Below are 12,404 nucleotides of genomic sequence, written 5' to 3' on the forward strand. Positions count from 1 at the left end.
TTTTCGAGGAGTATGCATTCGAATTATTTTAAAATTTAAGCTGAAGCAGCTGTGGCCTGCTGCTGCTGGGCCTGAGCCTGAGCCTGGATCTGAAGAACCTGTTTGTAGACATTGAAGTTAGCATAAACGGCAAGGCCTGGGTCATAAGAGGTCAATCGTTACCTCAGCACGCTTTTTCTCGCCTTTCTCCTCTTTGTCTGTAATCTCTCCCTCGATGCGCTTGCTGTTGAGGGTGGGTTAGCGAGTAATTGCGGCAAACAGAGGAGCTGGCATAGCTCACATTTCCTTCTCAATGAACTCCAACCGACCGTTCACAGCCATGGTGGCCTCGGCCTTATCTTGCTTCAATAACACCGGTCCAACGAGCTTGTAGATATTTGATTCATCATCGAGTTGGGCGAATTCACTCTGGACGCCCTGGTTCTCCTGTTGCTGGGACTCGAGCTTTTGGCGGGCATCGACTAGACCCTCGAGCTCTGTGGAAGAAACAGTCAGAAATCATTTATAGCAATGAGCACAACAATCATCAAGGCGAATATACCAGTCTGCAGCTGTTGGAACTCGTCCGAAAGTGCCTGTAACTGTTTCTGGGCGTCCATAGCGACGGTTGGCGGGGAGGTGGCAGAGGAGAAAGCCCGGTGGATCGACTTCCGCCCGGCGACGACACCCTTCCACTTTCCACCCCTCCAATTCCATCATCCACACTCCCCGCAACGAAGTTCGCCATTCTTACCCTTCGTCCAATCTCTCAACCTGTCAATTTCCCCTATCAGCTGCTGCCTTTCGTTGAGCCGCTGCCTGCGCACGCCGAGACCGGTACTTGAACCCCCTCTCCCCGCTTTCTCCCTCCGCGATCGACTTGCCACAACTCCGAAACGTGACGATAGGCACCACCTCGCTCCCGCCAGCATGAGTAACACGGATTTCTTGGGGCGGGCAATCGATACCGTCAAGAAGGCGATCGAGAATGACAATGATGGCGAGTACGAGAAGGCTTATCAACTCTACTACTCCGCATTGGAGTTGTTTATGCTGGCTCTCAAGTGGGAGAAGAACCCCCGGTCAAAAGAGATGATCCGGGCGAAGGCCGGCGAGTATATGGATCGCGCAGAGAAGCTGAAAAACCATCTTGCAACGCCGGACGGTGGGAAAAAGCCAAGCGCGGTGGGCGCGAATGGCAAAGTATCGCAGGGAAGTGGGAAGGGCGAGTACGTTATTTGCCCCGCCCTTGATTTTGCGCTTTTGCACCTACTGTACCTACAGGCTTATTGTTATTCGTTCTCGGAGAACGTCCTGTTGAATTCGAGCCGTTCAAAGTACGCATCTTTCAATTTTACACAGCGCTGACCAAAATCACTCAACAGGAAAGAAGACGATAACGGCGAGGACGCGGAATCCAAGAAGCTTCGCTCGGCGCTTCAAGGAGCCATCTTATCTGACAAACCGAATGTTAAATGGGAGGACGTTGCTGGCTTAGAGAGCGCGAAGGAGGCGCTGAAAGAGGCCGTCATCCTCCCGATCAAGTTCCCGCATCTTTTTACTGGAAAGCGACAACCCTGGAAGGGTATCTTGCTCTATGGCCCCCCGGGTACCGGAAAGTCCTATCTTGCCAAAGCTGTCGCAACGGAGGCAAACAGCACATTCTTCAGTGTGAGCAGTAGTGACTTGGTATCGAAGTGGATGGGTGAAAGTGAAAGGTAAGCGCATTGCCTTTGCGCATGAAATATATGACTGACTGACCTCCCTAGACTTGTGAAACAGCTCTTCAATATGGCCCGTGAAAACAAACCTGCGATTATCTTCATTGACGAGGTCGATGCGCTGTGCGGCCCTCGTGGCGAAGGTGAATCCGAGGCGTCGCGACGTATCAAGACCGAGCTTCTGGTGCAAATGGATGGTGTGGGAAATGACTCTAGGGGAGTTTTGATTCTGGGTGCAACCAACATTCCTTGGCAATTGGATGCCGCTATTCGGCGACGATTCCAGCGCAGAGTTCACATCAGTCTGCCTGATATCAATGCACGGATGAAGATGTTCATGCTGGCCGTGGGCTCGACGCCGTGTCATATGACACAAGCGGACTACAAGCAACTAGCCGATATGAGTGAGGGCTACTCCGGTAGTGATATCAGTATTGCTGTGCAGGATGCTCTGATGCAACCCATCCGCAAGATTCAAACCGCGACACACTATAAGAAGGTTTGTCATCGCCCTTATCCTTTCAATCAAGTATCTCACTAACATTTCCCCTCTCAGGTGACTGTTGAAGGCGAGGAGAAAGTCACCCCTTGCTCACCAGGCGATCCCGGCGCAGTGGAAATGACCTGGCTCAACGTGGAAGCCGAGAAGCTTCTCGAGCCCCCTCTGGTTCTGAAGGATTTCATTAAGGCTGTGCGTAATTCCCGGCCAACAGTCAGCAACGAGGATCTTACAAGGAACTCCGAGTGGACGAAGGAGTTCGGTAGCGAAGGAGCATGAGCAAAGAGGCAGTCCCCTCTTGCCTCGCGCGTTGCATCGCAAACATCCCATTCTCATTTACTGATAAGGCATCGCACACCATTTCTTCTCGTCGAATACTAAAGGATGTCAGCCTTGGAATAGACCGTGTTTTGGCCAGCTACGGGATGCTGGGGCTTGGGGTTTCGTGTCTCTGAAGAATTTGGTGTTCGGAAGCGATTTTGTTTTACTGTTTTCGAGTACCTTGGCAACGGCGAGGCGTTTATCGAGCAAATATCCATGTCTTTTTTATCCTGGTGGGTTGTCATCATAACAAGAGCAACAGTCACATACATGCTTGTTCCCTACCATGTGTCCTTGTATGGTCTAGTCTGCCTGTAGATCGAATCTTTACCATTCACAAGCATCAAAGTCCTGTTGACTAAGGATAAATCCATTTCAAATTCAATTCTAGTCGACGTTACACTACCTGAAATTGGCATAATTATCATCCTATCTCGCGCCAGTCATTCATTATGCTCAAGCAATGCCAATACCCAAGTGGAGAACACAAAAAAAATTCCTTCGAACGCCCTATGCTGGAAAGAAGTAAACCGAACAGACAAAAAGGAAGGTGTGTACAAGCAAGACATGTCGGGGAATCTCTCGTGGCAGAATTTAAGACGCTGGGAAATGAAAAAGGCACAAAGTGGCCTATAAAAACAAGACGACACAGTGACAACTGGTCGGAGTGAGGCGTTTATTGGCCGAGCAGACTTCGATTCGAGCCTTCGCGACGCTTCAGCATCTCGCTCTTGGCTCGCTTCAGGCCTTCGCCAATCTTCTTCGTTCGCCGCCACTCCTGGCCCATCCGTTGCATGCGAACAGCAGCTACGACCATGGAAATAGCAGATCGGAATTTGCTGCGAGGCGTTCGCGTAGATGTGCGGTCGCGGGCTTGGACGCCCATCTCGGAAATCAAGCGAAGATCAGCTTCATTGCTATTGTGTATTAAACCATGTTAGTTGACTGATAATGCTTTTGAGAAGGGGATATACGAACCATGCTACACGGACACGCTCGCCGAGCTCCATCAGTCCCTTGCTCCAAGCCAAATCACGACGGAACTTCTCCTCCCGGTGCAGTCGGGCACGAAGCCAGACAATTTCTTTGCCCAGTCCGCGAATTTCCTTCTCGTGCCTGGTTTTGTTGGTCGATTTTCCAAGAGAGACCTTCTCCAAAGCTTCATCATAACGTTGCTGAAGCGCTTCCAGGTCCTTAGCCGTAGCTTCAAATTTGCGAACGCAGTATGCACGCTCCTCGCGAAGACGGCGTACTTGGGTTCTCAGCTCGTTCAATCGAGCATCGCGCTCAGAGACCTTTAATGCCAGGGATTCGGCTTCGAGAGTTGATGACTTCAGCAACTCGTGGAAATCCTTCTGGTCCTCCTCCTTCATGGCAGCACGCTCAAGATCCCGGTTCTTGGACTTTGTCTCCTTGAGAGACCGATGGGCATCTGAAAGCTGTTTCCGCAAGCTTCGTAGCTCCTCGTGAAGCTTGTTGGAAGGCGAGTTTTGCAAAGAGGGCGATTCAAATTTATTCATGAGGGCACCATGGAGATCCCTCTCCAGGTCAGCCACCCGGGACTTCAAGGCGCGCGCAGATGCTTTCTGATCAGCTTCCCGCTGCAAAAGATTTTTTTCACGCAGACGAGCCTCTTCGAGGCCATGTCGAAGAAGTGATAGGTCCCCATGGGCCGTTGATGTCTCGGTCTCCATTGGAGGTTGGTTTTCAATGATGGTTTCGAGTTCTGAGATTCGTCTTTCGAGTCGCTGCACCTTCGTCTTGGCCGTCGTCAGCTCTCGGTCTCGGTTTCCAGATCCTGCAAGGAGCTTATCCTGAAGACGGTCGATTTCAGCTGAGAGGCGAGCCTCATCTGCCGCGGCACGTTCGATCTCGGATCCAAGTTGCTGCTCGAGAGTAGCCTTAGCCTCAAGAAGGGCTGATTTATCGTCTCTCAACCGTTTCAGCTCATTCTCAAAACGTGTTGAAGCTCTTCGGAGTTCAAGTTTTTCACGATCGAAGCGAGTGGTATCGTCAGCATTCTGAGGTTGATCGAGCTGAGCATGTAGCTCGTTACGCTCAGCTTCGATTTCAGTCACAGTAGCCCGGAGATCGTGCATTTCGACATGAGCATTGGCAAGCTGGTCTCGAAGGGTCTGTCTGTCCGTAATTGCTTTCTGCAATTGGATCTCCATGTCTGAAGAGCCCTTCTGGAGTCGACCCTTGGCGTATTCTTGTTCATCTGCCAAGCTCGACTGCAGTACCACAACTTCATCCTCCAGTGCTTGCAATTTGTCCTTGAAAGACTGTTCCTCGCGTCGTGAAATGCGAAGCTCTTCTCTCACGGTCAAGAGGTCGTTGCGCTGTTCATCGATGATATGCCTCTTCTGAGAGAGATCGTTATCGAGGTCCTTGATTTGGCGACTCAGGACAGCTTCTTCTTGGGTATGGCGTTGTTTTTCGCTGTCAATGGCTTCTTGAAGCTTGTACTCTTTTCCAGAAAGAGTGTGCTCGGTTTCTTGAAGCCTTTCAACTGTCCGCTTGTAGCCCATGGCCTGTTCTTCTGCACGGTCTTTCTGTGACTGCAGGGTGCGCTTTGTGCTCTCCCACCTGTCCTGCTCGAGGGCAAAGTGGCCTTCTTTATCCTCGATCTCGTGCTGAAGGGCTTCGATCTCATCTGACAATCGATCGACTTCCACTTTTTGCTGCCAGCGGACGTTTTGAGTATCCTGGGCCCGGTTCGTTGCTTCTTCAACGGCCGATTGAAGCTCGCGAATCCTCGATTGTGCCCGAGCAAGCTCACTCTGTAATCCTCCAGATTCATCGGTCAGGGCATGGTGGCGAGTCTGCAGAAGCTCCTTCTCTTCGTTTCGGCGTTGAATCTCTTCGCGAGCCTCCTGAAGATGAGCGGTTGATCTTTCAAGTTGTTGCTGGGCCAAATCCCGGTCGCGTCTTGCCAATTCCAGATCTTCGCCTAGCTTTCCGGCGTTGTTCTTCAGATCTTGTTGGATATCTTCGTAGCGTTGCTCTAGTCGAGAGACTAATTGTGTTTTTCTCTCGACTTCCGTGGCGAGATTATCGTTCTCTTGGCGTAGGCCTTGCACTTCCTCCTCGAGTTTTTCAGCTCTCTCCTCCAGCTGTCGACTAAATCCCTTTGTCATGACGGATTTGTTCGACATTTCATCCTGCAACTCTCGGAGATCCTCCTCGGCACGGTCCTTTTCATCAATAGCTTGCCTGGCAGACTGGTTTGCTTCTTGAGAATCCGACTTAGCTTTTTCAAGACTATCCTGAAGCTCCTCGATTTGCTCCTTGGCACGGTCGAGCTCGGCTTGAAGCTCTGCGGCGGCATCACTCTGCTTGCCATTCTCTCGCAGTTCCTCCAGCTCTTCATCCCGCTCATCAATAGCACGTTCTTTTTCTCGGAGTGACGCTTCCAAATCTTCCACCTCATCGCGCAGTTTTTCGGCCTCCTGGGATTTTTCATCTTTAGATAATCTTAGCTCTTCCCGAAGTTCTCGGAGCTCATTGTCTCTAGAATCGATTTCCTCCCGCATGGCGTCCATCTCGCGTTGCACCTCCTCATCGGTCTGCTTCCTCCGAGATCTTTCTTTCATGTCCACCAGTTGTTGTCGATAGTCCTCCAAGTCACGTTCCGCTTGAAGCAAACTCTTCTTGTATCGGGAGATATCGCGCTGCATGGTCAATCTCGCGACCTTGAGCTCGGTGTTTTCCTTCAGTGCTAGCGTATTGTATTCTGGTCCTGCCTTCTCGATCTGCTCTTCCAAATAGTGGATCTTGAGCTTGAGGTTCCAGTTGTCTTTATCGAGCCTATCGATAATCTAGGGGAAAAATTAGCCACTGCTCAACACCAACATCAACACCAATTTCAAAGGAAGTTCTCATACCCGTTCCTGCTCCTTGAGCGTCATATTCTGGCCGTCACCCAGAATACCCTTGCCGTCACGTCCTATGAGACCGGGCATCGGAGTGCTCTGTGCGCTGCTGCTAGCAACCTGAGGCAGAGGCGTCGGATCATCGGTAGTCATATCTTCTTCATATATATCCGACATATCCATCGTAGGTAGTCCAGGGGTGTGGGCGCTGCTCCGACGGCCGCCTCGCATGTAGCCAGGCGTCCTCGGATCGTCTGCCCCTCTGGTTGTCGACACATTCTTGAGGAAGTTGTTCTTGGTCGCGCTCTTCATCAAAGGTGTAAATTCACCGCTGACCGGTGCTGTGGTTGGGAGATGCCTCAGCGCGGTTCTGGTCGATCGCTGTGCCGTACTCGCGCGTGGGGTGCCGACCTTGGAGGTCCCGGATGTGCGTCTTCGTCCATCGCCGAAGCCCTTGAGCACGTCGTTGTCCTTGGAAGGTGTGTGAAATGAGTTTTCGACCGAGTCCAGCGCCGAAAGATGCGTCCTCCCCACGCTTCGAAATCCGTTGGTCAAGTAAGTCGCGTTTCCGTCGATTTCGGTGCGCGGCGTATCGATGTAAGGGAACGCCATTGTGACAGAATCGCGTGTCGGAAAGTAAGTACCATTCAACACGCGACCATTGCCGTCGAAAATCGTAGATATTAGAGGGGAAAGTGTTGGGACCAGACGTGTTTTTGGGCGAGAGATGCGACGAGCGAAGCGTCACTGTTGATGTCTAGCCCAATACGGACTAGTGCGCAGGTCACGGGTGGGTCGCTCCTTCCGCCTTTTTCTTTGGTGATTTTGCGGAAGGAATGCCATTTGAGGTGAGGTCATGCGGTGAACTCTTGAAGACTCGGAAGTCTTCCCTTTCAATTCCCCAACAATGGCAACCGAGGAGGATATCGCATGGTTCAAGTCCACTTTCCGCCCAATCCCCAAGCCAGAGTTGCCCGACGACTCCGTCCAGTACTTCGTTTATCACCTCCCCTCCCCCGCCCCCGCCGTTATCGATGATGCTGCCGAGACTAGGGCACGATTGCTAGAGGTCCAGCGCACGGCAGCTGAATTGACCAAGGAACTGCTCAAGAATTATATCTGGCAGCGGGAAAGCTTCCGACTTGAGATTCAGAAAGATGATGGTATGTAAATCTCTCACGTTCCTATGATATGATCATATCTTATCAGCTTGCACGTTCTAATCCCGATATATATATCACATTTAGATATAACATCACTTCACGGTCGCACCAACTACGGAGACTCCATCGAAGATGAATGGGTTATTGTATACATTCTACGCGAATTGAGCAAACGCCATCCAGATATTTGGATCAAGGTTGCGGATAGCGATGGTGAATTTCTGCTTATTGAGGCCGCGGGGACGCTCCCCTCGTGGCTCGAGCCAGAGGTAGCGGACAATAGGGTGAGTTTCACATTGTTGCGTCCTTTAGGTATTTTACTAACAGTCTACTTCCATAAAGGTTTGGATCCATCAAGGAGACCTCAGAATCATCAAGCCCAAACAGAAGACAACTCGAAAGGTCACGGAGAAACTGTCTTTCTCTGAGGCTAAAAGGATCATCCAAGAAGAACCCTCACGCTTTATGAAATCCCCCATGATACAAGAGGAGGCTTTTTATCGATTGCGCAACTATCCCAAACAAATTGCCGACAACCTCCACTCCGCCATTGTGACTATCCCCCGCAAGGTGGCGTTCCTTTTACACCAAAAATCGGCATACATATCACCGGCGGTGGAAGCCTTCTACATTCGGGATCCTATTGCCCTTCAACCACTCCGTGCGAAGGATGCCTCTGATCTTATATTCAAGCCAGATGACCTGGTGACAGTGAGTGTTCGATTTACGCGAGTCGGATTTGCACAGCTCAAAAGCCAGGAATTCCCGGCCCCGAATACCTGGGCTGGTAAATTACCCGGAACGGAAGACGAGAAAGCATATGTTAGAGCTGAAGCTGGAATGAAGCTTGCCTGTGGTTTCGAAATGCTGCTCTACGATCCTCATCATCAGGATAAAGCTGCTGTTCGCGAAATGAAACTGTTGTTGGAGGATATTGAGACCGGCGATGAAACTCTTCCCACTGATGAGGAAATCGAAAAGTCCTGGGACAAGCGAGAAGACGATGAGAAATGGATGGATATCAACTTTGAAGATCTGGACCGGGAATTGAAGGGCAAAGGAAAAGGCGACGGGACAGAAGGCGGCAATTTTGGCGATGCAGGAGCCCAGGAAAACCTGCAACGGATAGTGGCCCGTTTTGAAGAGTTCTTGAATGACAACTCAGCCGGCTTCGATGGAGCTGACTTCATCGATGATTTTGACTCGGACTCTGACGTCGAAGATGACGAGGAGGATCTTAGTGATGAGGAGGAAGACAAAGAGGCCTCGTTCAACGAGGAGGAATTTGCTAAAATGATGAAGGAGATGATGGGAATGCCTTCTGGGTCCGGCCAGGGCCCATCCCTCGAGACACCACTACGAAACCGAATCAAAGACCTGGATACAGATGAGGAGGATGATACGGATCAAATCCATGAGCTATCTCGACAGATGGAGGCCGAGCTCAAAGGAACCGGGGTTCTTGACCTAAACCGGAAGCAGCAGAAATTGACTGCTGAAGTCTCATCTCAAAACCAGACCGGTGAATCATCCGGTGCCAATGTCGAGGAAGAAGATGAAGACGAGAATGTCAACATCAATCTGGCCAAGAATTTGTTGGAAGCACTACAGGGACAAGCTGGAACGGCGGGACCCGCCGGCAACATGCTGTCTATGATGAACTTGCGTATGCCCAAGGATGACCGGCAATGAGTATGAAGTCTACATGAGCGTTCGAATTTCCATTGCATGTCTATAATCGGTAATCACGACCCGGGTGGGTTGCCTTGTCCTCGGCTCCTCGGAACATCCCCGTGAACTCGACTTGCGAGAAAAGACCGGGCGTTACGGAGTACTACAGTAAGCGACTAATTAATCCGCGCGAGCACATTTTCAGCACATGAAACTTGCGCCTCTGCCCCTCTAGGATCGCAGCCTAGACCGGGAAGAGAGGCGCGCGGCCAGATGATTCTGAGACATGAACCAATCCTATCTATCGGTCCAAATGTATAGGGCGGAAAGGAATCTGCGAATTGCGCGTGACTCGAAGACGAGCTGCAGTTCACATCGCAATTGCGATGTACATACAGAGTAGATCCGGAGTATGCATGCATGTATGTATGTATTGCTGAGCCGCTTATGGGGATCTGCAGCGGAGACCCAGCGTCGGGCCCTCCGTGTCAATTGTTGCTTCTATTTTTCATTTCTTCAGCAGAGTGGCGAAATGATCTGCCCTTCCAGATCGGGAATGCCAAGCTCAGGTACACACCACTCCGGCGGTTCCAATTTACAGTTTGAAAGCCATCTCAACGTCCCCAAGCGTACTGTAGGTTGAACTTGACATGGGATCCACGAACCCACGGGAAAATCCACAGGGAATCCACCCGGTGTGCCCGCAAGAGCAGGTCAGTCGAAAAGAGTTTCGCCTTGGAGGACCCACGCTCCACCCACGATTTTCGCACAGGGCCCTTTTGATCCACGCGAAAAATCTGGTTGGGCCTGAGCGAAGCTTGCGCGAGCCTTTACATACGTATGTACTCCGTACACTCCATATGGAGAACATGGTCAGACGAGCTGAGCTGAGCTGAGCTGAGCTCCATGCTCCTTCTCCATGCTGTGTCTCCTTTAGGGAGAGGCAAGTGTGGTCCATCGTCACATGTGGTGCGACTGCATGGATCACGTTGTGAGACATGCAACTAAGTCGGGCAGCTCCAGATGGTTTAGCGCCACGTGGAAATTGAGTGATCTAGAAACGTAAAAGTAGTTTATGTACGGAGGTATGTACTTCCGTACCTGTGAATGGATGCAGGGCTTTGCAGAGAGCCGAGGATCTACCATATTGCCGGTCAAGGGTTGTCTATGCCCTAATTCAGGCAAGTCGCCGTTGAGATAGCCGACCGGCCGAGGTATCATGAAGAAACTCGGAGGCTTTGTTTAGATGGGGTATGGAGACTCGGTCAAGAGAGTACCTCCTAGTGATGTACTCCTACTCCGTACTCCGTAAATACTCCAGATGGAGCAGGTCACAACAACGGAGTGCTCCCGCACGGTTCTAGCCCCATCCCCATGGCCATGTACCCATACCCATCCGGGTCCAACGGCATTAATAATATGGGCATGGCTCGACCCAAGCCTCGTTCTCCCTGACGTGTGCCGATTCAGATTGAAGAGAGAAAAAAAAAGGGCTGGGGGCTGCAGAATCGAAATAGCGTCGATAGGACCCTCTTCCCAAGAGTTTGGGAGGAACGATTGGACCGTTGGGAATCAAAAGGTGGACCGGATCCATGGCTGGTCGCGGCTGCATCCATTCTTTCTTCTAGCCACTCACCTTTGCCCGAGTCAGCCCATTAAATCCCTCAAAATGGAGACGCTCGTTCACTTTTTGTGTGGAGGGGATCCAATGGGTGAGCAGGCAAAAAGTAATATGATTTCTACGGGTGGGACGGCTATTCGAATGTTCGGCTTGTGCGTGGGCGGATGCGAATGTGGGATGGCGGGTGCGCGGGTGGACGGAAGAGCGCTGTTCCCTTTCATTTCCGAGCTCGGAAGAATTCTTGGGAGGGAAGAGGCAATGTGGTTCATTTGCGGAGTAATTGTAAGGAGTGAGGGGATTGGATTGGATTGGACTGTGTTGAATTGAATTGGGGGATTTCCCTAGGACCGGCGGGTAAATGGCCAGGAAAGTCATGATTTAATGGAATTCACCTCCGTGCCGTGCGTGCAGGGCGAGCTTCCAAGTTGCCACGGAAGATATTCGGGACCGTCCCTGTCAATCTCACTTGACCAGTCACTCCTAATCTGAGTGATGACGAAAGGATTAAACGGGCGGCAGCCTCGTCGAGAGGAGTCTGCACTCCGATACGAGGGGTGGGAAGACTATCCCTGCAGAAGGATGCAATGCAATCCTGTAGTTAGTAAGTACTTACTCCTCCGTACCACACTGGAACCCGACAGTTCGGACGCTAGCCGACTAGTCATCTTTGGAAGATGGGCCTTGGGGATTTCTGGAAGACCAGATGGATTGGGTCGAAACGACGATCGGTTCACACGATCGTCCGTAACCGAAGGTGAAGAGGGGGGGGACCCAGGTGGGACGACTCCGTAGCGTAGCCTAGCCTAGCGGAGAAAACTAATACACCAAATAGGGTGTAGGGAGGACATTACGGAGTACGGGAGTACGGAGAAGATAGATTGCAATTGAATTTGGGTTCAGCCCTCTCAAGGTTAGAGTTTCGTCGGAGTAGATGGATGATGCATCCCGTCAATAACATCCGGGAACAGTGAACAAATCGGAGCCCAAGGAATGCGCCCTTTGCTGATGAAGGAATTAAGAGGTAAACCCCCCCCGAGGTCACAGTTGAAACGGGGAGGAAGTGAATGAGATGAGATAAGATGAAATAAAAAAAAATGAAATTTAATGAAAGGAGATAGGACGGAAATTACGGAGTACTGTAGAATTGAAAAGCCACAAGATGAGAGTACAGAAAAAAGCAAAGAGGCAGCCTTAGAGGGAAGGGGTAAAGGAAAGAAATGATAGATCGATCGCAAGCATCAAAGCCGGAAGAAGAGCCGGCATTCCCCCCGGAACTGTTTGCAGCCTTCCATTTTCCTTCATTCCCACGTCGGGCCGATACTGTCTAGTTCACATGCAAAGGGGGAAGGTAAGGAGTGGAATGTAGATATGGTGTACATGACTTCTGTATCTACTAGGTACGGAGTACTCCGTAGATTATGTGCATATGCCAGTGTACATACTGCCTCAAGGTGGGTATAGAGTATCCAGTATCCAGAGTATCCATACTGAGGATATGTGTATGTACACTTCCACTCCGACCTCATCGGAACTCTAGACAAAGTGGAGCAATCG

At 50.9% G+C, this 12,404-nt stretch overlaps 4 protein-coding genes across 4 annotated transcripts; 2 read left to right on the top strand and 2 right to left on the bottom strand.

The window, feature by feature from the left end:
- Positions 1-35: 35 nt before the first annotated feature.
- Positions 36-683, bottom strand: N7533_006814 (tubulin-binding prefolding complex subunit YKE2; the record flags this gene model as incomplete). The annotated part of the gene is made up of 4 exons (XM_057103464.1): positions 36-98; positions 163-223; positions 281-476; positions 542-683. Coding segments are annotated over 4 exons (462 nt in total), but the record flags the coding sequence as incomplete, so codon positions are not given.
- Positions 684-909: 226 nt separating this feature from the next.
- On the top strand, positions 910-2,478 carry N7533_006815 (AAA family ATPase VPS4; the record flags this gene model as incomplete). The annotated part of the gene is made up of 4 exons (XM_057103465.1): positions 910-1,316; positions 1,365-1,697; positions 1,749-2,199; positions 2,257-2,478. 4 exons carry the CDS (start codon positions 910-912, stop codon positions 2,476-2,478), a joined length of 1,413 nt encoding a protein of 470 aa, XP_056958422.1.
- A 718-nt stretch (positions 2,479-3,196) lies between these two features.
- On the bottom strand, positions 3,197-7,007 carry N7533_006816 (putative spindle-pole body protein (Pcp1); the record flags this gene model as incomplete). Its single annotated transcript, XM_057103466.1, has 3 exons — positions 3,197-3,437; positions 3,499-6,341; positions 6,408-7,007. The coding sequence occupies 3 exons, from the start codon at positions 7,005-7,007 to the stop codon at positions 3,197-3,199; spliced, it is 3,684 nt and encodes a 1,227-aa protein (XP_056958423.1).
- A 295-nt stretch (positions 7,008-7,302) lies between these two features.
- Positions 7,303-9,250, top strand: N7533_006817 (putative regulatory factor Sgt1; the record flags this gene model as incomplete). The annotated part of the gene is made up of 3 exons (XM_057103467.1): positions 7,303-7,558; positions 7,643-7,842; positions 7,901-9,250. 3 exons carry the CDS (start codon positions 7,303-7,305, stop codon positions 9,248-9,250), a joined length of 1,806 nt encoding a protein of 601 aa, XP_056958424.1.
- Between the last annotated feature and the right edge of the window lie 3,154 nt (positions 9,251-12,404).

Source organism: Penicillium manginii (assembly GCF_028828005.1).
Source record: "Penicillium manginii strain IBT 31320 chromosome Unknown utg000005l:1.0-5665137.0:1.0-5668048.0, whole genome shotgun sequence".
Classification (NCBI taxonomy): domain Eukaryota; kingdom Fungi; phylum Ascomycota; class Eurotiomycetes; order Eurotiales; family Aspergillaceae; genus Penicillium; species Penicillium manginii.